The sequence below is a fragment of the Artemia franciscana genome, chromosome 8 (genome assembly GCF_032884065.1).
Source record: "Artemia franciscana chromosome 8, ASM3288406v1, whole genome shotgun sequence".
Classification (NCBI taxonomy): domain Eukaryota; kingdom Metazoa; phylum Arthropoda; class Branchiopoda; order Anostraca; family Artemiidae; genus Artemia; species Artemia franciscana.
In genome coordinates this window covers 9534493-9555076 of record NC_088870.1, presented here as the reverse complement: position 1 = coordinate 9555076, position 20584 = coordinate 9534493, and the positions used below count along the sequence as shown (strand labels likewise).

Below are 20584 nucleotides of genomic sequence, written 5' to 3'. Positions count from 1 at the left end.
ATATATATATATATATATATATATATATATATATATATATATATATATATATATATATATATATATATATATATATATATATATATATATGTTTTTAACTACGTAAAACTTGCGAATATACAACATTCTTTGCTGTCCCATTGTCTGTGCATATAAATAGATTGTCAGGTTTACCGACTCTTGAACATGCAACATATAATGGTCCATGGGAAAACAATCCGTATTCAGATCTATACCTCATGATTCTAATGATTGCCCTTGAGCTTTGTTGATGGTGATTGCTAATCGACCATTCCCTGAGTCGCCATCGTCATTTATATATCCCCCTGTGCACCCCGGCGTCCCCTTTGTAGTTATGTCCCTGTGTCCCGGTCGTCATTTATATTCCCTGTGTCCCGGTCGTCATTTGTGTCCCGGTGTTCCAGTCTGTGATTTCTCTTTGAGTGTCCCGGGCGTCATTTATATTCCTTGTGTCCCGGTCGTCATTTATATCCCCCTGTGCCCCCTGGCGTCCCCATTGTAGTTGTGTCCCTGTGTCCCGGTCTTTATATTTTTTATATTTATTAATATTTTTTTAGTTTTCTTTTTCTCTTATTTTTCAGTTTTTTCCTTTTTTTTAGTTTTTTCTTTTTTAGTTTTTAGTTTTTTTTTGTTTTTTACCTTTTTTTAGTTTTTTTAGTTTTTCAGCTTTTTTAGTTTTTTTATTAGTTTTGTTTTTTTTTAGTTTTTGCCTTTTTTTAGTTTTTTCAGTTTTTTTTAGTTTTTCGTTTTTTACCTTTTTTTAGTTTTTTTTAGTTTTTTAGCTTTTTTAGTTTTTTTTCTTTTTAGTTTTTTTTGTAGTTTTTACCTTTTTTAGTTTTTTTTCTTCTTTTGTATTAGTTTGAAATAATTCAGACGTCATATGCGGACAAACACGACGTCACTCGACAGACAGACAGACAGACATAACCCACAAACAACTTATTTTTATATATATTTATTCATATTTTTTTAGTTTTCTTTTTCTCTTTTATTTTTCAGTTTTTTCCTTTTTTTTCTTTTTTTTTCTTTTTTAGTTTTTAGTTTTTTTTAGTTTTTTACCTTTTTTTTAGTTTTTTTTAGTTTTTTTAGTTTTTTAGCTTTTTTAGTTTTTTTATTAGTTTTTATTTTTTTGTAGTTTTTGCCTTTTTTTATTTTTTTCAGTTTTTTTTTAGTTATTATATTTTTACCTTTTTTTAGTTTTTTTTAGTTTTTTAGCTTTTTTAGTTTTTTTGACTAAAAAAACTAAAAACTAAAAAAAAACTAAAAAAAAAGGAAAAAACCGAAAAATAAGCTAAAATAAAGGTAAAAACCAATAAAAAACTAAAAAAAAAACTGAAAAAACTAAAAAAAGGCAAAAACTACAAAAAAAACTAAAAACTAATAAAAAAAGTAAAAAAGCTAAAAAACTAAAAAAACTAAAAAAACTAAAAAAAGGTAAAAAACTAAAAAAAAATAAAAAAAAAAAAAAACTAAAAAAAGGAAAAAACTGAAAAATAAGCTAAAATAAAGGTAAAAACCAATAAAAAACTAAAAAGAAAAAAGGAAAAAACTAAAAAAAATTTTCATCTAAAAAACTAAAAAAAACTAAAAAAGGTAAAAACTAAAAGAACTAAAAAAGAAAAAAATAAATGACGACACTCAAAGAGAAAGCGACCAGGACAAAAGGAATGTTCGATTAGCAATCAACAAAGCACCGGGACACAGGGAGTATAAATGACGACCAGGACATAAGTAAAAAAAAAAAACTATCTATATATATAAAAATAAGTTGTCTGTGGATCTGTGGATCGTGGATCAGGTGATGTCACCTGAAAAAACTGGATCAGGTGACGTCAAAACTGAAAAAACTAAAAAAAGGCAAAAACTACAAAAAAAAAACTAAAAACTAATAAAAAAAATAAAAAAGCTAAAAAACTAAAAAAACTAAAAAAAGGCAAAAACTACAAAAAAACTAAAAACTAATAAAAAAGCTAAAAAACTAAAAAAAAAGGCAAAAACTACAAAAAAAACTAAAAACTAATAAAAGAAATAAAAAAGCTAAAAAACTAAAAAAACTAAAAAAACTAAAAAAGGTAAAAAACTAAAAAAACTAAAAACTAAAAAAAAGGAAAAAAACTGAAAAATAAGCTAAAATAAAGGTAAAAACCAATAAAAAACTAAAAAAAAAAACTGAAAAAACTAAAAAAAGGCAAAAAACTACAAAAAAACTAAAAACTAATAAAAAAAGTAAAAAAGCTAAAAAACTAAAAAAACTAAAAAAACTAAAAAAACTAAAAAAAGGTAAAAAACTAAAAAAAATAAAAATAAAAAAAAAACTAAAAAAAAAGGAAAAAACTGAAAAATAAGCTAAAATAAAGGTAAAAACCAATAAAAAACTATAAAGAAAAAAAGGAAAAAACTAAAAAAAATTTCATCTAAAAAACTAAAAAAAACTAAAAAAGGTAAAAACTAAAAGAACTAAAAAAGAAAAAAATAAATGACGACACTCAAAGAGAAAGCGACCAGGACAAAAGGAATGTTCGATTAGCAATCAACAAAGCACCGGGACACAGGGAGTATAAATGACGACCAGGACATAAGTAAAAAAAAAAACTAACAAAACTAAAAAGAAGGTAAAAACTACAAAAAAACTAAAAAGAAAAAAAAACTAAAAACTAATAAAAAAACTAAAAAATCTAAAAATCTAAATAAACTAAAAAAGAAAAAAAAAAGGAAAAAAAAAAAAGGAGAAAAACAAAACTAAAAAACGAATGTATATACAGACCGGTACACCGGGATACAAATGACGACCGGGACACAGGGAATATAAATGACGACCGGGACACAGGGACACAACTACAACGGGGACACCGGGGGAAACAGGGGGATATAAATGACGACCGGGACAAAAAAACTAAAAAGAAAAAAAAACTAAAAACTAATAAAAAAACTAAAAAATCTAAAAATCTAAATAAGCTAAAAAAGAAAAAAAAAGGAAAAAAATAAAGGAGAAAACAAAACTAAAAAACGAATGTATATACAGACCGGGACACCGGGATACAAATGACGACCGGGACACAGGGAATATAAATGACGACCGGGACACAGGGACACAACTACAACGGGGACACCGGGGGAAACGGGGGGATATAAATGACGACCGGGACACCGGGACAGGGAATGGTCGATTAGCAATCACCATCAACAAAGCTCAAGGGCAATCATTAGAATCATGAGGTATAGATCTGAATACAGATTGTTTTCCCATGGACCATTATATGTTGCATGTTCAAGAGTCGGTAAACCTGACAATCTATTTATATGCAAAGACAATGGGACAGCAAAGAATGTTGTATATTCGCAAGTTTTACGTAGTTAAAACCATATATATATATATATATATATATATATATATATATATATATATATATATATATATATATATATATATATATATATATATATATATATCTATCTATATTCACAGGTGGGACATAGGGACACAACTACAATGGCACGTAACTATTATGGCGCGTAACGACTTACGCGCGCGGGGGGGCTTGGGGGGGGGCACGAAGCGCCCCCAACAGCTAGTATATATATATGTTTTTAACTACGTAAAACTTGCGAATATACAACATTCTTCGATATCCCGTTGTCTGTGCATATAAATAGATTGTCAGGTTTACCGACTCTTGAACATGCAACATAAAATTGTCCATGGGAAAAACAATCCGTATTCAGATCTATACCTGATTATTCTAATAATTGTCCTTGAGCTTTGTTGATGGTGATTGCTAATCGAACATTCCCTGTGTCCCCGTCGTAATTTATATATCCCTCTGTGCCCCCAGCATCCCCCTGGTAGTTGTGTCCCTGCGTCCCGGTCGTCATTTATATTCCCAGTATCCCGGTCGTCATTTGTGTCCCAGTGTCCCAGTCTATAATTTCTCTTTGAGCGCCCCAGTCGTCATTTATATTCCCGGTTTCCCGGTCGTCATTTGTGTCCCGGTGTCCCAGTCTGAAATTTATCTTTGAGTGTCCCATTCGTCATTTATATCTCCCGGTCATTATTTGTTTCCCAGTGTCCCAGTCTGTAATTTCTCTTTCAGTGTCCCGGTCGTCATTTATATTCCCTGTGTCCCGGTTTTTAGTTTTCTTTTTCTCCTTTATTTTTCAGTTTTTTCCTTTTTTTAGTTTTTTTTCTTTTTCAGTTTTTAGTTTTTTTAGTTTTTTTTATTAGTTTTTTGTTTTTTTTTCTTTTTAGTTTTTTTGGTAGTTTTTACTTTTTTTAGTTTTTTCTAGTTTTTTTTTTCTTTTTTTCTTTTTAGTTTTTTACCTTTTTTTAGTTTTTTTTTAGTTTTTTAGCTTTTTAGTTTTATTAGCCTTTTCTTTTTAGTTTTTTTGGTAGTTTTTACCTTTTTTTGTTTTTTTCTTCTTTTGTATTAATGCTAAGGCCAAGGTTCGAACCTGGAACCTCTCAGACCTGGAACCTGGAACATAACGCTTTACCAACTCAGCTACTTCGGCTTGAATACATTCGTTTTTGAATTGATATATGATGAAATAATTCAGACGTCATATAATGACGTCACTCGGCACGCTTTCTTTTCTTACTTTCCCTATCAGCCGTAAGTTTTTTGACATAGACTCTTTGAGCAGCTTCCTCGGTTGTTGCCATTGTAGGTTCTTCAGTCATTTTACAATTAAAAATTTTTCCATCCACGATCTTCTTACAATTAAAAACTTGTCTTTGAACGATTTTCTTAAATACTTTTAATGACGTCATCGTCATAACAAACATGATGACAACTAACTTCATGACGACATGATGACATGACATCACTCGACAGACATAACCCACAAACAACTTATTTATATGTATATATATATATATATATATATATATATATATATATATATATATATATATATATATATATATTGGACAAAAGCCAATTTGTAGTGCAAAGAGCGAGTGTTGAGGTGGTGGCAGCTCCCAAGTCATATATTGAAAAATTGTTGGTTTTTAGTTTTCATGATGCTCTTTACTTTTGCTTGAAAAAACGTCCTTTTTGTTTCTTCAAAAATGACTACGTTTCATTCCATATTCTTTAATTTAATTAAATCTCAATATCATTTTTAACTATCCAAGTATTCTACCCTTAATTTAAAACTTGAGGGTTGCCATACCTTTAGACAAATTTCTATTGAACTCAAATATGAAATTTGGCGTCGTATGTTTGCAGAATCTGCAAAATGAATACGTGCTTCATTAATTGCATTGATGCCGTCTACGATCTATAAATGATTTCTGTAGAGAACTTGCGTAGAATTTTTTTTTACACAACAGTATGTTTTATAGCAGTTAATTTTGACCGAATAATAATAACAATTTATATCACAACTTCCTATTACTTTGTCAATAAATATAACAGTTGACATCATCAAAACCCCTAAACTGTGTTGCAATAGCCATGGAAACTCAATGATTCGGCTGAAAGAACAAAGCTAACCAAAAAACTTGAGATCTCCATATTTACTTTGTAAACAATTTTTCTATGGATCATGTCTTGGATTTGCCCATGCTTTTGCACTGTTGTCTCTACTGTAAGGTATATTTACATTCCTTGAATAGTATAAAGGGAACAAGAAAGTTAAAATAATATTAGTCTGTAAGTCGAAGTGATAATGAAATTTATTCTACTCATTTTAGTTGCTTCATTAGCTGCTACTATTGGTAAGTATATTCTTTGATGATTAAGTAGTTTTTCTTGCAAACGTTGGGCTCATAGATTTCAGCTAAATTTTTATGGTCCCTGACCATGGGTGCCCTTGTAGGAGCAACTCAGTAAAGGGCAAGCCCTATACATTTTAACAGAAAAATGAAGAATAGACATTAAAAAGAGCTTCCCACTGAGAAAAAATTCCTTTAAGTGCTAATTCAGGAATGGTAACTATTAGTTTAATAACGTTTATATTTTAATAACAAAAACCTTATTAAAAAAATGTGTAGTTGATGGGAATTTCAGTAAATAGCTTGAAATCCCTTTAGAATCCCGCGGTATTGTAATAGAAAATTCCCCATTGAAATTCCTGCGATCATGCTTGGCGGATGATTCATATGGTCAGCCAAAACCTGAATAAATTACTATTCTATAAAGGCTCCCTCCTCTACTTCAGACAACCTTTTTAACGTGAACTATCTCAGTTTCCACTGTGATTTGCCATTAGACTTGGGTACAAAAATTAAGAACATTAAAAAATTCAGTGCTTGTCCACTTGGCATTGCGATTTAACAAATTTAAGCATTTGCTGACCATCTTCCAAATCCTTTGTGCTTAATTTTTTTTTTTTTTTTAATTACCTCTACTGATGAATTCTCAAGCTGTTTGGAGTGAGGTTTTATTGCTCCCGTGAAAAAGGAACGCAACAGACAAGAATTCTATCGTTTTCAACTCGCTAGACTTACTTCAATGTTCTCTAAATTATATAGAAACCTTGGCTTGGGTATGATTTGGAAAACAACCAGAAAGTAAATAAAAAAAGAGCTTTTTGACTGAAAGTAAGGAACATATTTGAAACCTATTTTAACAGAATATTCCTTGTATGAAGGGGGCTGTCTGCTCTTTAGCTCCCTGCTCTTTATTGTGAAATTTGGCCTGGTTCCGAATTTTAAGAAAATATACAATTGGGAAAAAAAAAGATTTTTCAAAGCAATAATAGACTTTTGTTCAAAGAACAACTCCCCTTATGTACAGAGTAAGTTATATTTATTTTAAGTTCTAAACTTGTTCCTTACGTTAGTTGAAAAATAAATTCTATTTGTTTATTTACATTTCATGGAACTGTAAAGTTTTATGAATAAATACTTTTGGTAGTGCAGAAGAAACTATCGATATTTCAGTAATGTCTGTTTAGATGTTGACGGATAATCAAATAATTTGTGGTAGTGAACTGTAAGTAAGGAGCGACCCGGCTCAATAGTAACAGAAACTCTGAAAAACAGAATTTTCATACCAATAGATACATCAAAAGAATTGGCTTTATATGTAAAAGAATTGGCTTAATACATACGTTTCATTAAGTTTAGTCTTATCCATCATAAGGTACGAGCCAGAGAAAATTTGTGTGATTTTCGAAAAAAGGAGGAAAGACCACATAGAAGTCATAGAATTTTAATGAAAAACACGCCATCATATTTGTTGTATCAAAGAAACCTACTGCAGAAGTTTCAAGTTCATATCTGCAAAAATCTGGAATTTTGTAATTTTTGCCAGAAGAAAGATCACGGATGTGTATTTATTTGTTTTTAGCCCAGGGGTGATCGTATCGACCCAGTGGGCCTAGACCGTTGGGAGATGGTTTGTTTTAGTTCTAATGCCCTCTTCGAGTGACCAAAAATTAAAGGGCAACTAAACCCCCTCCCACGCCATTTTCCCCAAAATCGTCCGATCAAAATGTTATTATAGTCTTTTCAGCATAGTTGAAAGGCCCAACAACTATGTCTTTGGAAATATAATGACCCCCTAAAGTCCCTGGGGAAAATTTTTTAAGTTATAAAATTTTCCCATTGTTTTTTTTATTGTGAAGTATACATTTATTTTTCAGGGGGAGGGGAAGACTAATTTTGCAGGGAGAGGGAAGTTTCCAGGGGGTGAACTATTCATGAGAATTTTACATTTACCAGAATTCCTATACGAAATGTCTTTATATGTCTTGCTATCTCTATACCAATTCAATTTTACGCGTGAGGATGTAAAGAGTAATTGTCTGAGATAAAATTTTCACCGGAATTGAATTGCCCAGAGGATATTTCTTTGAGGAGGGGGATTTTTCCGTAGAAGTGGAGCCAGGTATTCATGCGTTATTAAAGAAAAAAAAAAAAAAGAGTTTCTTCAATTGAAACTATTGAGTAAAATTAAAACTTAAAACAAACAGAAATTATTATGCATATGAGGGGGAGGGGTTGCCCCCTTCTGAACTCTTCGCTCTTTACACTAAAGTTTAAATTTTGTTCGAATTCCTTAAAAACAACACAAGAAACACAAGGGTCGTTTAATTAGAACAATATGTATTTTTTTTTAAAGTGCCAAAAAACTGTAGTGTGAAGAGCGAAGTGCTGAGGAGGGGGAAATTCCCCTCATATACGTAATAATTTTTGTTTTTTTAAGTTTTAATGTTGCTCTTTATTTTCAGTTGAAAAAACAATAGCCTACTTAAAATACTAAGAAATAAATTCCCTGAATTCAGTTCTCTTGAGCAATGGCGAAGCGTTGGACGGATATTTTTTAACAACATCGACAGTTTTGAACTTGGTTATCAAACACAGAAATATTTAATACCTTCAAACTCACTGTTTATATAAAGTAACGCATAATTTAGGTAGTTTGTTCAAAGTAAAACATTAAAACTAAGATAAAAAAATCAGATAAAAACTTTTAGGTCAATATTTTTACTTTAATTTTGAATACCAAAAACCAATGTATTTGACACCTTTATACTTCATAACTGTAAAAAATTAAACCTTTTTCAAAGTGATAATTAAATAAATACAATCACTCCTGGAAAAAATGATAATGAAACACAAAAAAATTGTCTGTTGAGGGGAAAAATACAGGAATTCCCAGCTTTCCACATTTCAGATTGTAGTGGCTTCATTTATAAGCTCATGAGTACTCTTGCAATGCAAGCAAAAGTCGACGGCATTTTTTCTACCGAAGTTGCCACTTATTAAGTTGTTTTCCTTGTATTTTCTATAGTTATACAAACTTTCTTGTGTACCAATAATTGCACTAATTACTAATAAACAGATATATGTTTAGGATCACCATAAAAACCTGATTCTTTGATTAAATGTTATCAATAGTTAGGCGTTTATGTTTTCATCACTGACAAGGATCGTTATTTCCTTACTATTCATTACTATGAGGAATTTGAATTTCTTTGTTACTCCAACGAAATCAAATAGGGAAATGTTTGTGGAAAATTCGAAAGTGGTCACTCAGTCACAAATTCGAACTTTTTTTCCCTTATTAGTGGTCAAAATCTATTGGCAGGCAGCCAAAAATGGGCAATACAATTTTTTTCTCTGTTTTTTCCTATTCCGCTCTCTTTCTTTTGGTTTCCTTAAATTACTTTATAGTACCAAATTTCCAGGGGGGCATGGCCACCCTGCCCCCCCAGAGGCACCATTTGGGGGGGGGGGGGGTCAGGGGTGGGCAAATGCCCACCCCAGATTTTCCAGGGGGGCCAAGCTTCCATCACAAAGGACCTTTTTCCGGCCAGAATTATCCATTATGTCCAACATAATCCATTCTGTTCAAATGATTTGAACTAACTGCACGCCTATTAGCCAAAGAGCGTAATTACCTGACGACCCTTGGGGTAATTACGCTATTTGCTATTAATAATTGTAAACTTTGAAAGTAGGTTAAATTCATAATAATAGTTTCATAATAAAAGTTCTGTCAAATGCCCCATGCCCACCCCAAGATTTGGACCAAATGGTGCCTCTGCCCCCCTCCCCTGAGGACGCCCTTGAGACAAAATATTTAAACAAATATACATTATTATATATGTAGACACTTGTTTCTGTTTAGTTTATTTGGAATGTTCCACGAGTCTTCTGCTTTTGGCTAAACTTTGCAGACTTTCTTGAAAAAGCTAAACAAAGTTCAACTTTTTTCTTACGGCACAAAGTTAACAAAGTTGTGTGGGGAAACAGTTAATTGATTTTGTGGCCACCTTTAATGTCGTTGTTGGAGCCCCCAATAAGGATGACAGTCAACCTTTCAGAGTTAACAATATTAACAATTAATTTACTTCAGATCTTTACTTACATACTTTTTAATTTTGATAATTGTTTCTGGCTGTTTAATTGCTTCTTTTTGTGTGTGTGCATATTCTTTTAATATAAAGTGCAGATTGGGCATCAGGCCCTATGATAACTATTATTCAGAATTAAAAATCTTATCTCAGCCCCCTGGTGTACAGAACAATTTCTGATGATCTAAAGTTTTCATGTCACTCTTTACGAAAGTAAAACAGTTCAAAATAGGGATGATACCTTTTTTATTGACAGTGAATAGATATAAAATTATTTAACTGGATATTTTGAACACGTATACAGTGTTCATCATCAGCAGTAAAACTAAAAGACATGAATAAAAATAAACAAAATTTACACCTAATAAACTAATTACATATACTTTATTACTCTTTACTATCCTTTGGAATATACTTGTTTTCCCATATTTAATGGCAGTAAAGAGCGATGTTAGAACTAAGAACGGACAAGAATTATCTTGTATATGAGAAGTCCACTCCCACTCGTTATGTTAGGCTTTACTCCATCAATTCGAAAATGCAAGCGAAATATGAAATATGATTAATACTTGCAGTCGTTTGTTGCCTACATTTCTTGCACATTGAAACGCTTTCGCTTAAAGGTAATGAACTCGGCACTGGATTTCACAATTCCTACTGGCCATGCTAATATCCTTTTCATGACCCTTTCAGCCCAAAAGCGCAATGGCAGGGGGGGGGGCAGCCATTCTTTACTTTCACACACCCTTCTGCTCCATCACACACCCTTATGTTTTTTTTCAAGTACCTATTTAGAGCTGGGTTGACTCTGGCTGGGCTTACAGAGCTACGCCGCTGATCCGTGTTCGAAGCCAAATAACCAGTGACACCAGGAGTCGAGCCCCTGTCCTCACGGACAAAGGGTTATAAGTTTAGCGTTCTAACCACCTTGGCTTGTCTTTCACTTAAGGACTGGTTCAAAATTAACATAAAAGGGAAAGAGTTGTGGAGGTAGCTGTATCACCTATATAGAAGATACTTTATGTTAGCTTGGGGATTTTAGTGTCAGTTTACGCTTTCAATAGACAAAAAAATGTCTTTTTTTTATAATTTAATGTCGTTTTAAAAAGTCTCTCTTTTCAGCAAGACCAGAATCAGCTAGAGACAAAAGGGAGGCTACTGATGTACAGAAGTCGGAAGTCAGTGGTGAAGAAATAAAGGCTGCTACGGCACAGTCAGACAATGATTATACCCACATAAGAATTAGGCGTCAGAGACCTTTTTATGGTAAAGGTAAAAAAAAAGGTAAGAGATACGGGACTAGACCCTTAAGGTCCAAACCAGCGGTGTTGATTTCTTTCTCAAGGCCCTTCAGCCAGGAAGTGTAACGGAGGGACGGAATGCAATGGGGGATGGGTAAATATGTCTTTTGGTAAATGTCTCATTACAATAATAAAACTACTCACTCAGTCATGTTGCAGAAATTTGTATATATGACAAAATAAAGAAATTTGATTACTCTGAATATAAACCTTACTTTTGATTAGCAAATTCACAACAATAAGAATTACATATTTAAAATTAGCATACAAAAAAAATTATTTGTTTTTTTTAATGTCGGGTTAGACCAAATTTGGGCGATAGATCTATTTTTAAAAGTAAGTCATTAACGATAATTTCATGCAGTGGGTCTCAATAACAGAATAACGAATACAAATAAAATGAAAACTCCCCCCCCCCATAAATTTGCAAAATTCTTATTTGTTTTTCTTACAAGAAAATAAAATAAAAATACACCACCCACTAGAATTTAATTATGTCTGATTTTTTTAGGACATTTTGTTGTGTAAATTGTTATATTGATTTTTTTATTGAATATTGAATTTATATTGAATTTAAAAAAAAATTCCGAAAAGGAATTTTTCTAAAGAAAAGTAATGGCCATACTAAACTTAAGATCAGAAGAAAAAGAAACATACCATTAGAATAAATGAAACCCAAAACAAACAAATATGAAATAAATAATCATAGCAAAAAACATACAGCAGGTACTAATGTTAATAAATAAATATTTCTCAAAACGAGTAAAGCTAAAGTTGAACATGCAAATCAAGCTTAAAATGAACAAAAATATTTTGTTTGAGGCATAAATTGAGGCATAAATGAAACCCGAAACGATCCAAAATTAAAATGAACAATCAGAGCAAATAAACAGATAATAGTTACTAATACAAATGAGTAAATAAATCTTAAAATAAACTTAAATTGAATATGCAAATTCAGTTTGAACCGAAAAATACCTCTCCAAAGAAGAGTTTAGGTTTGGCCTCCTTCTTTCACTGTAAAAGTCTAAAGCCTGCTGCGTCATTGGCGATCTATTGAAAACTATACTAGTCTTGAACAGTCTTGAAAAGTACAAATAAAATCAAACTAAATATTTTGATATATAATGAATTATAATTTTGAAAGATCATCAGTTCAAGATTTTATCTCGTTGTAATTTTATTTTCCTTTTCAATGCTGCAATAACCGAAAAAGAAAATATTTTACAGTGAAAGACCCAAACTCTTCTTTGTAGAGATTTTAGTTCGTTCCAAGCGGGATTTGCATATTCAGTCTAAGTTTCACTCGTTTTAAAATTTGTTTACTCATTTATGTTAATAACTATTGTTTGTTTGTTTGCTATGATTGTTTTGTTAATTTCTGTTTGTTTTAGGTTTCATTTATGCCTCAATAGCAAAATAAACTTTACTCGTTTTGAGATTTATTTCTTTATTTATATTAGTACCTGTTGTATGTTTTTTTGCTATGATTGTTTAATTTCTGTTCGTTTTGGGTTTCATTTATTCTTTAACAGTAATTTCTGGTTGTTTCGATTTTTTATTTATTGTAGGTTTGTATTTCTTCTGATCTTAAGTTTAATATCGCCTTTACTTTTCTTTACAAGACTTCTTTTTCGGAAAGTTTTTTTTTTTTTAAACTAATTTCTGTTCATTTTTGGTTGCCAAAGTGTCAAGTTTTTCAAAATCCTTATTTCAAAATATTTTTTATTCTAAAATAAATTAACAGTTTGGGTAAGAGCAAATAAATTGAACTAAATATTTTATATATAATGATATTTATTCCTGAAAGCTCACCAGCTCAAAATTTTGTTTCCCTCAGGCTGCATTTAAAGCTTTGACACCTCTAGGCCCGAGCAATTTTGCGGCTCCATTTCTTACAATATTTTTGGGGGAAATCCCCAAAACTTCGGAAATAGTGAAAGCCGCAGGAACTAGTGGGCCTATTGGTAAATTCTGGTCTGGTTTCACTGCAATTTTCTTTTTATTTTCAATGTTGCAATAAGAACAACAGGAAATATTTGTAATGTAATTCCTTTTAGTAAAGTACCAAATACACAGTAGGCCTTTACTTTTACCGTTAGAGAAACGGACAGTAACCATAATCTTTTTTGTAGTGAAGACACCATTCAGTAGAAGCACATAACCCCTAATTCCTGAAAAGGACCGTAGTCTAACAAACAAATCTTAATCCAATTCTCACTTGTGTTTGAATTATGTTATCCCAATTATTATAATAAAAAAATGTAAACTAATTTTGCAGAACTTTGTCGCCACTTAAGTAAGAGAATGATAATTTTAAGTAAAAGAATTCATTATCAAACAGTTCGTGGTAACGAACTGTAGTAAGGAGCGACCCGGCTCAATAGAAACCAAAACTCTAAAAAAATGGAATTTTGATACAAATAGCTACATCAAAAGAATCGCACTTTAATGCTGATTTTATATATATAAGTTTCATCAAGTTTAGTCTTACGCACCAAAAGTTACGAGCCTGAGAAAATTTGTGTTATTTTAGAAAATAGAGGGAAACACCCCCTAAAAGTCAAAGAATCTTAACGAAAATTACACCATCAGATTCAGCGTATCAGAGAACCCTACTGTAGAAGTTTCTAGCTCCTATCTACAAAAATGTGGAATTTTGTATTTTTTGCCAGAAGGCAGATCACGGATGCGTGTTTATTTGTTTGTTTTTTTTTTCTTTTTGTCTTTTTCCCAGGGGCGATCGTATCGACCCAGTTGTCCTAGAATGTTGCAAGAGGGCTCATTCTAACGGAAATGAAAAGTTCTAGTGCCCTTTTTAAGTGACCAAAAAAATTGGAGGTTACCTAGGCCCCCTCCCATGCTAATTATTTTCCCAAAGTAAACGGATCAAAATTCTGATATAGCCATTTTATTCAGCGTAGTCTAAACATCTTATAACTATGTCTTTGGGGACGACTTACTCCTCAACAGTCCCCGTGGGAGAGGCTACAAGTTACAAACTTTGACCAGTGCTTACATATAGTAATGGTTATTGGGAAGTGTACAGGTGTTTTCAGGAGGATTTTTTGGTTGGGGGGAGGGGTTGAAAAGAGGGGATATACCTGGGGGAACTTTCCATCGAGAAATTTGTCATGGGGGAAGAAAATTTCCATGAAGGGAGCGCAGGATTTAATAGCATTATAAAAAAAAAAAACAATGAAAAAATAAATATGAAAAAAAAATTTTCAGTTGGAAGTAAGGAGCAACATTAAAACTTAAAACGAACAGAAATTATTACCCATATGAGGGGCTCACCTCCTCCTAATACCTCGCTCTTTACGCTAAAGTATTTTTAGTAATGTCAATTATTTATTCTACGGCATTTGTGATCCAGGGGTCATTCTTAATGAATTGGGCCAAAATTTAAGATTTAGTGTAAAGAGAGAGGTACTGACGAGGGGGCATACCCTCTCATATGTGTAATAAAAACATGAGAATAAAAAATTCTTTACGTAAGCTAGTTTATAAGTTACGTATATCTTTTACTAATAAAAAGATTCGTAAAAAATTAAAAGTTCTAGTTGCCTTTTTTATTAACCAAAAAATTGGAGGGCAACTAGGCTTCCTCCCCCGCTCTTTTTTCTCAAAATCATTCGATCAAAATTATGAGAAAGCCATTTAGCCAAAAAAAAAAAAAAATGCAAATTTTGTTTTAATTATTTCTCTGCGGAGAGCCAAAATCGAAACATGCATTGATTCAAAAACGTTAAGATATTCTCTGCGGAGAGCCAAAATCGAAACTTGCATTGATTCAAAAACGTTCAGAAATTAAATAAAAAAAACAAGTTTTTTCAACTGAAAGTAAGGAGTGACATTAAAACTTAAAACGAACAGAAATTACTTCGTATATGAAAGGGGCTTCTTCCTCATCAACGCCCCGCTCTTTACGCTAAAGTTTTTTACTGTTTTAAAAAGAAGAGTTGAGAGAAAGAGTCAAACTATAGCGTAAAGAGCGGGGCGTTGATGAGGAAGCATCCCCTTTCATATACGAAGTAATTTCTGTTCGTTTTAAGTTTTAATGTCGCTCCTTACATTCAGTTGAAAAAACTTGTTTTTTTATTTAATTTAAGTAAAAGAATGATACTTTTGCCGTTTGGGAAATAGGCAGTATCCATGCTCTTGTTTTTAGTGAAGACACCATTCATTAGAAGTACATAACCCTAATTCTTCCTGAAAGAACTATGAAAAAACTTTCGGAAAGTTTTTTTTAATTAATTTTTGTTTGTTTTTTGATTGAAAACATATTCAAGTTTTTAAAAACTCTTTATTTCAAAATAAGATTTTTTTTCAACATCAAACTTTCATTAAAGTGTCAAAACTAGTACCAAAATTACAATATCAAAGTATCAAAGTAAAGAAAGAATCAAATTTAACAAAGTATCAAAGTAATAATTAGCAACTTACACAACTTACCTCCCTTGAACCGTAAATCGAAGTTACCACGTAAATCACTAAATCCAAGCATAAAATATCAAAGTAAACAATAATTAAGTTCCATAACTCAGAGTCATTTCCCGTGGCTGGGGGAGGATCAACCCCAGAGGCATAGTTATTTGGCCTTTGAATTATTTTGAACAAAATGGCTATCTCCAAATTTTGACCGGATGACCTTTGGGAAAGTGGGGCGTGGGCTAGTCGGCCATTGATCACTTTTGACTCTTAAATTGCCCTTAAATCTCTTAAGCTGCCCTTAAATATCTTTTGACTCTTAAAAGACGAACTAAAATTATCAATTTACAATCAAATAAGCCCTCTCTCTCTAAAGTTTATACGAGCATTCCTTCCATAAAACAATTTATGCCCCCAAGGCATAACTTACAGTGACCGCCTCCCTGGGATGGGGGGTTGGGGAGGTCGGTGTGTCAACCCCATAGTTTTTATCCGACTTTTCAACTATTTTTTAACAAATGGCAATCTCAAAATTTTAATCTGATGCATTTGGAGAAAAATGAGATGGGGGGAGGGCTAGTTGCCCTCCAATCTCTTTTGACTCTTAAAATATGAACTAAAACTTTCACTTTTCAAACAAATGAGCTCTCTCTCTGAGGCTTATACGAGTATCTCTTCCATAAGAAGCACATATGCCTCCAGGGCATAACGTACAATGACTGCCACGGGACCTGGAGGGATGTGTCTAAACAAGAGTTTTTGTTATCTGATTTTTCTACTGATTTTAACAAAATTACTATCTCAAAATTTTTATCTGATGCATTTGGGGGAAAAAAGTGTGGGTTAGGGGGTTATTTGCCCTCCAATCTCTTTTGAATCTTAAAAATTGAACTAGAACTTTCACTTTCCAATCAAATTAGCCTTCTATGTTCTTCTTCGAGGTTATACGAGCATTTCTTCCATAAGAACCATATATACCCCCAGGACACAACTTACAACACCTGCTCCAGCCCCCTGGGAGGTTGTCTGGACACCAGATTTTTTTTATGTAACATTTTAACTATTTTCAACAAAATGGCTATCTTTTGACTCTTAAAAAGTGAACAAGAACCTTCACTTTACAAAAAAATTAGCCCACTTTAAAGTTCATTCGAGCCCTTCAACAAGATCCATATATGCCCCCAAGGCATGACGAACAACGCCTTCCCAAAAGCCATGGGGGGGGGGTTGTATCGTCACTGGAAATTTTGTTATCTAGCCTTTGAACTGTTTTAGACCAAATGGCTATCACAAAACTTTTATCTGATGCATTTGGGGAGAAAGGGGGGGGGGCTATCTATACTCTGATCAGTTTTGACTCTTTAAAGGGAACTACAACTTTCAACATCCATTAAAATGAGCGCTTTCTGAATTTTATACGAGTATCCATTTCTTAAGAATCCTATTTGCCTCTGGGGCATAACTTAACACGTCTGCTCTAAGGCCTTGGGGGTTTTGTCAACACTGAGCTTTTGTTATCTGACCTTTGAAATATTTCTAACAAAATGTCTACCTTAAAATTTTTATATGATGCATATGAAGAAAATGATATAGTGGGGGGGGGCTAACTGCCCTCCAATCACTTTTGACTCTTAAAAATTGAACTAGAGCTTTGAATTTCCAATCAAATGAGCCCTCTATGAAGTTTATATGAGCATCCCTTCCATTAGAGCCACATATGCCCCTATTGGAACGCCTGCCCTTGGGCCTTGGAGGGTTGTAACGACACCGTAGTTTTTCTTATCTTACCTTTGAACTATTTTTAACAAAATGGCAATTTCAAAATTCTTGTTCAACGGGTTTGATGAAATATGCGTGGGGGGGGCAAGATGCACTCCAATTTCTTTTGACTCTTGAAAACTGAACTAGAACTTTCAATTTCTAGAACTGGATGTCTCAAAGTTCTTATCGGATGTATTTGGGAAAAAGAGGCTAGAGGACGGGGTCAGTTGCCCACGAATCACTTCTGACTTTAAATAAGTGAACTAGAACTTTTAATTTCCAATCAAATGAGCCGTCTCTGAAGTTTATACGAGCATCCCTTCTATAAGAACGATATTTGCCCCCAGTTCATATCTTACAACGCCTGCCCCCAGGCCCTGGGGGGTTTTGCCGACCCTGGAGTTTTTGCTATGTGATTTTGAACTATTTTTATCAAAATGACTACCCTAAAATGCTTATCAGATGTATTTGGGGAAAATGGTGTGGGCGAGGGGGGAGCTAGTTTTCCTCTGATCACTTTTGACTCTTAAAAGAGCACTAGAACTCTTGATTTCTTGTCGAATAAGCCCCTTTTAAAGTTGATACTACAACCCCTTCCATATGAAGCGTCTCATATGGAGCTTTTATCGACTAAAAACTCATATTTTTTACTTTTCTAGTTCCTGGGAACACAAAATATAATATAACAGAAAAAAAGAAACCCGAACAAGGGCCGAAAAAATTGATTTTACCGGCTTGAACACTACAGTCCTAAACAACTGGCGTAAGAAATCTTATACATAGAAGAGAGCACCTGAAAACATGACTAAGAAATGGACAAAGAGCTTTTATCTCGAAACTCATATTTTTTAAAATCCTGGGAATGCAGCACACAAAATACAATACAATGAAAAAATTGAAACCCGAACGCAGGCCAAAAAAATAGCTTTTTACCGGCTTGAACACTACATTCCCTAACAGGCAACTACAGGCAAAGTGCCTACTACAGGCAACTGGCCTAAGAAATCTTATACATAGAAGAGAGACCCTGAAAACAGGACTGCAAAATGGACCGAAGAGGTTTTATCGACTTGAAACTCATATTTATTAAGTTCCTGGGAAGGCAATACACAAAATACAATGCATTGAAATAATGAAACCCGAACACGGGACGAAAAATTTGCGTTGTACCGACTTGGACATTATAGTACTAAACAACTTGCCTAAGAAATTGCTAATGTGAAAAAGATTTAGTTTGGAGGCATGAGCCCCTGTAAATGAGGCTAAAAATATGCTCGGAATACATAAGATCCAATCAGCTTGAAATTTGAATGGATTGGTCTCTGGGCCAATAGAACCTTTTTTATTTTTGGAGAGAGTGAGAATAGTTGCACTTCGATCAAATCAAGCAATTAAATTTCATAGACACTGATTTAAACTCATTCTGTCAAATTTTAAACTCATTAGTCAATAGACGTAAGACACCCTAATTAGAAAATAAAACGGCTTAATAGATACCCTAGAAAAAAAAATTGAGAGCCCAAAAGTACAAGAGAAAAAAAAATCCAGAAAAAAGGGGTAAAAAAACCTCCAAAAATTATTATTGTTTTTAAAGGTTGGTACCCTGCATCCTTAAATCCCTGGGTGAAGTAGAGCGTTTTGTAAAAAGTGCGTTTTAAGCTGGGATATGATCTTCCCAAAAATGGGACAAAAGTATTCCAGCCCATAAGTATTGGAAATAGTTGTAGGACAAGGGTTTCTAAAGAAAGAATAAGCATTAAGTTAACGTTCAGGGAAAAAAATTACTGAGGACCACCTGCTTTCCGATTAGCCCTAGACAGTTCAAAGAATAGGAAAAACTTTGGCATACTGTCATTCTTCATCCGTAGAATGTGCCCTAACCATCTCGGCCTTTCCCTCATTACAGACCTCGAAAACGGGAGTGAACCATTTTTTTCGCTGTTTTAAATACAGCCAGTCAGTTGGGTACCCAAAGCAATCCGTAAATAATCTCTCAATTTCTCTAGAATGAAAAATGTAATTTGAGGCTATTGAAATAAATCATAAATAATAATACTATCCATATGCATTTTTGCAAAAGCACTTCCTTTGCGGTTCTTCTTCGCTTGTTATTTTTACTTTTCTTATATTCTGTCCAATTATAATATTTATAATTTTTCAAAAATACTGACACAAAACGACTGTTTTCTCTTATGCTTTCTTTTTTTTCAGAAAAGAAGAATGGAAAGAAGAAGAATAATAGGCCTCAAACTAACAGGCCAACAAACAGTCGGCCACAACGGCCACCTCAGGGGAATAATGGCTACGGACAAGGAAATTATGGCTATAACGGCAATAGTAACGGACAAGGAAATTATGGCTATAACGGCAATAGTAATGGAAGTCCATCCTATGGATATAATAATGGAGGTCGGCCAGGCTACACATATGGTCGGTAGCCTTCAATTTCTGATTTGATGTTTTGAATTTTCAGTAAAAATTTGAAATATGTATTCCAACTTGACTTATATCTTTTTTTCAATAAAAGAACATGAATTTATATCAATCTTGGAAAGTATCTGTCTTGTATGTCTGATAAAGAAAGTCTACTAATTGTTTTATTTTTGTTTTCGTCTGATTATATTTTATATTGTGTCATCTTTAACCAGTGGTAGGTGATCTTTTAATTTTTTTTATCTAAAACAAAATAGTAGTTAACGTTTATTGTATTGTTATCTTGTAACTTTGTAGTTATAATTCTTAACTATTATTAATTTAATTCTCCAGTATTTTTCTTAATATTGAGCAGATTAAGCGAACCAAATAATTTTTGCTGATATGGTTGTCTCTATTTCTTACATTAAAAATTTTCAGTAAATCACATGAAACATACATCTTTGGTAATCTTTGTTTTGCATTGTAGAACTAACAATGTTTCACATGCACGATCAAGCCATCAATCACGAATCAATCAAGCCATCAATCACGAACCATCAACTGCACGATCAATTATTACCAGTATACTTTTACCCGCTTGAATTTTACATCAAAAGAAGTTCATAACATCGAGCAGGTCTTTGAAATAATGCAATCTTTATGTTGGTCTCATAAATTGACTTGCATGTTGTGCCAGGTATGAAATTTCTGAAACCCTCTAAAGCTATACTAAGTTTTGTAGATGGGGTGAAGCCCATATTCTATAAGATAGAGTAAGAGACGGGGTGATTTTTCTATCTTGTGCCCATTATTAAAAAAAAACTAACTTTTTCTACGTTTTTTTTCTG

General features: G+C 32.8%; 1 protein-coding gene and 1 long non-coding RNA gene across 2 annotated transcripts; one reads left to right on the top strand and one right to left on the bottom strand.

Annotated features, from left to right (window-relative positions):
* Positions 1 to 886: 886 nt before the first annotated feature.
* On the bottom strand, positions 887 to 1233 carry LOC136029807 (uncharacterized). The gene is made up of 2 exons (XR_010618116.1): positions 1081 to 1233; positions 887 to 1027 (listed from the first exon to the last, which is right to left on the bottom strand). It is a non-coding gene; the product is annotated as an uncharacterized LOC136029807 (long non-coding RNA).
* Positions 1234 to 5626: 4393 nt separating this feature from the next.
* On the top strand, positions 5627 to 19860 carry LOC136029808 (anti-sigma-I factor RsgI-like). The gene is made up of 3 exons (XM_065708264.1): positions 5627 to 5740; positions 10951 to 11112; positions 19533 to 19860. The coding sequence occupies exons 1-3, from the start codon at positions 5692 to 5694 to the stop codon at positions 19757 to 19759; spliced, it is 438 nt and encodes a 145-aa protein (XP_065564336.1). The 5' UTR covers positions 5627 to 5691; the 3' UTR covers positions 19760 to 19860.
* The last annotated feature ends 724 nt before the right edge of the window (positions 19861 to 20584 follow it).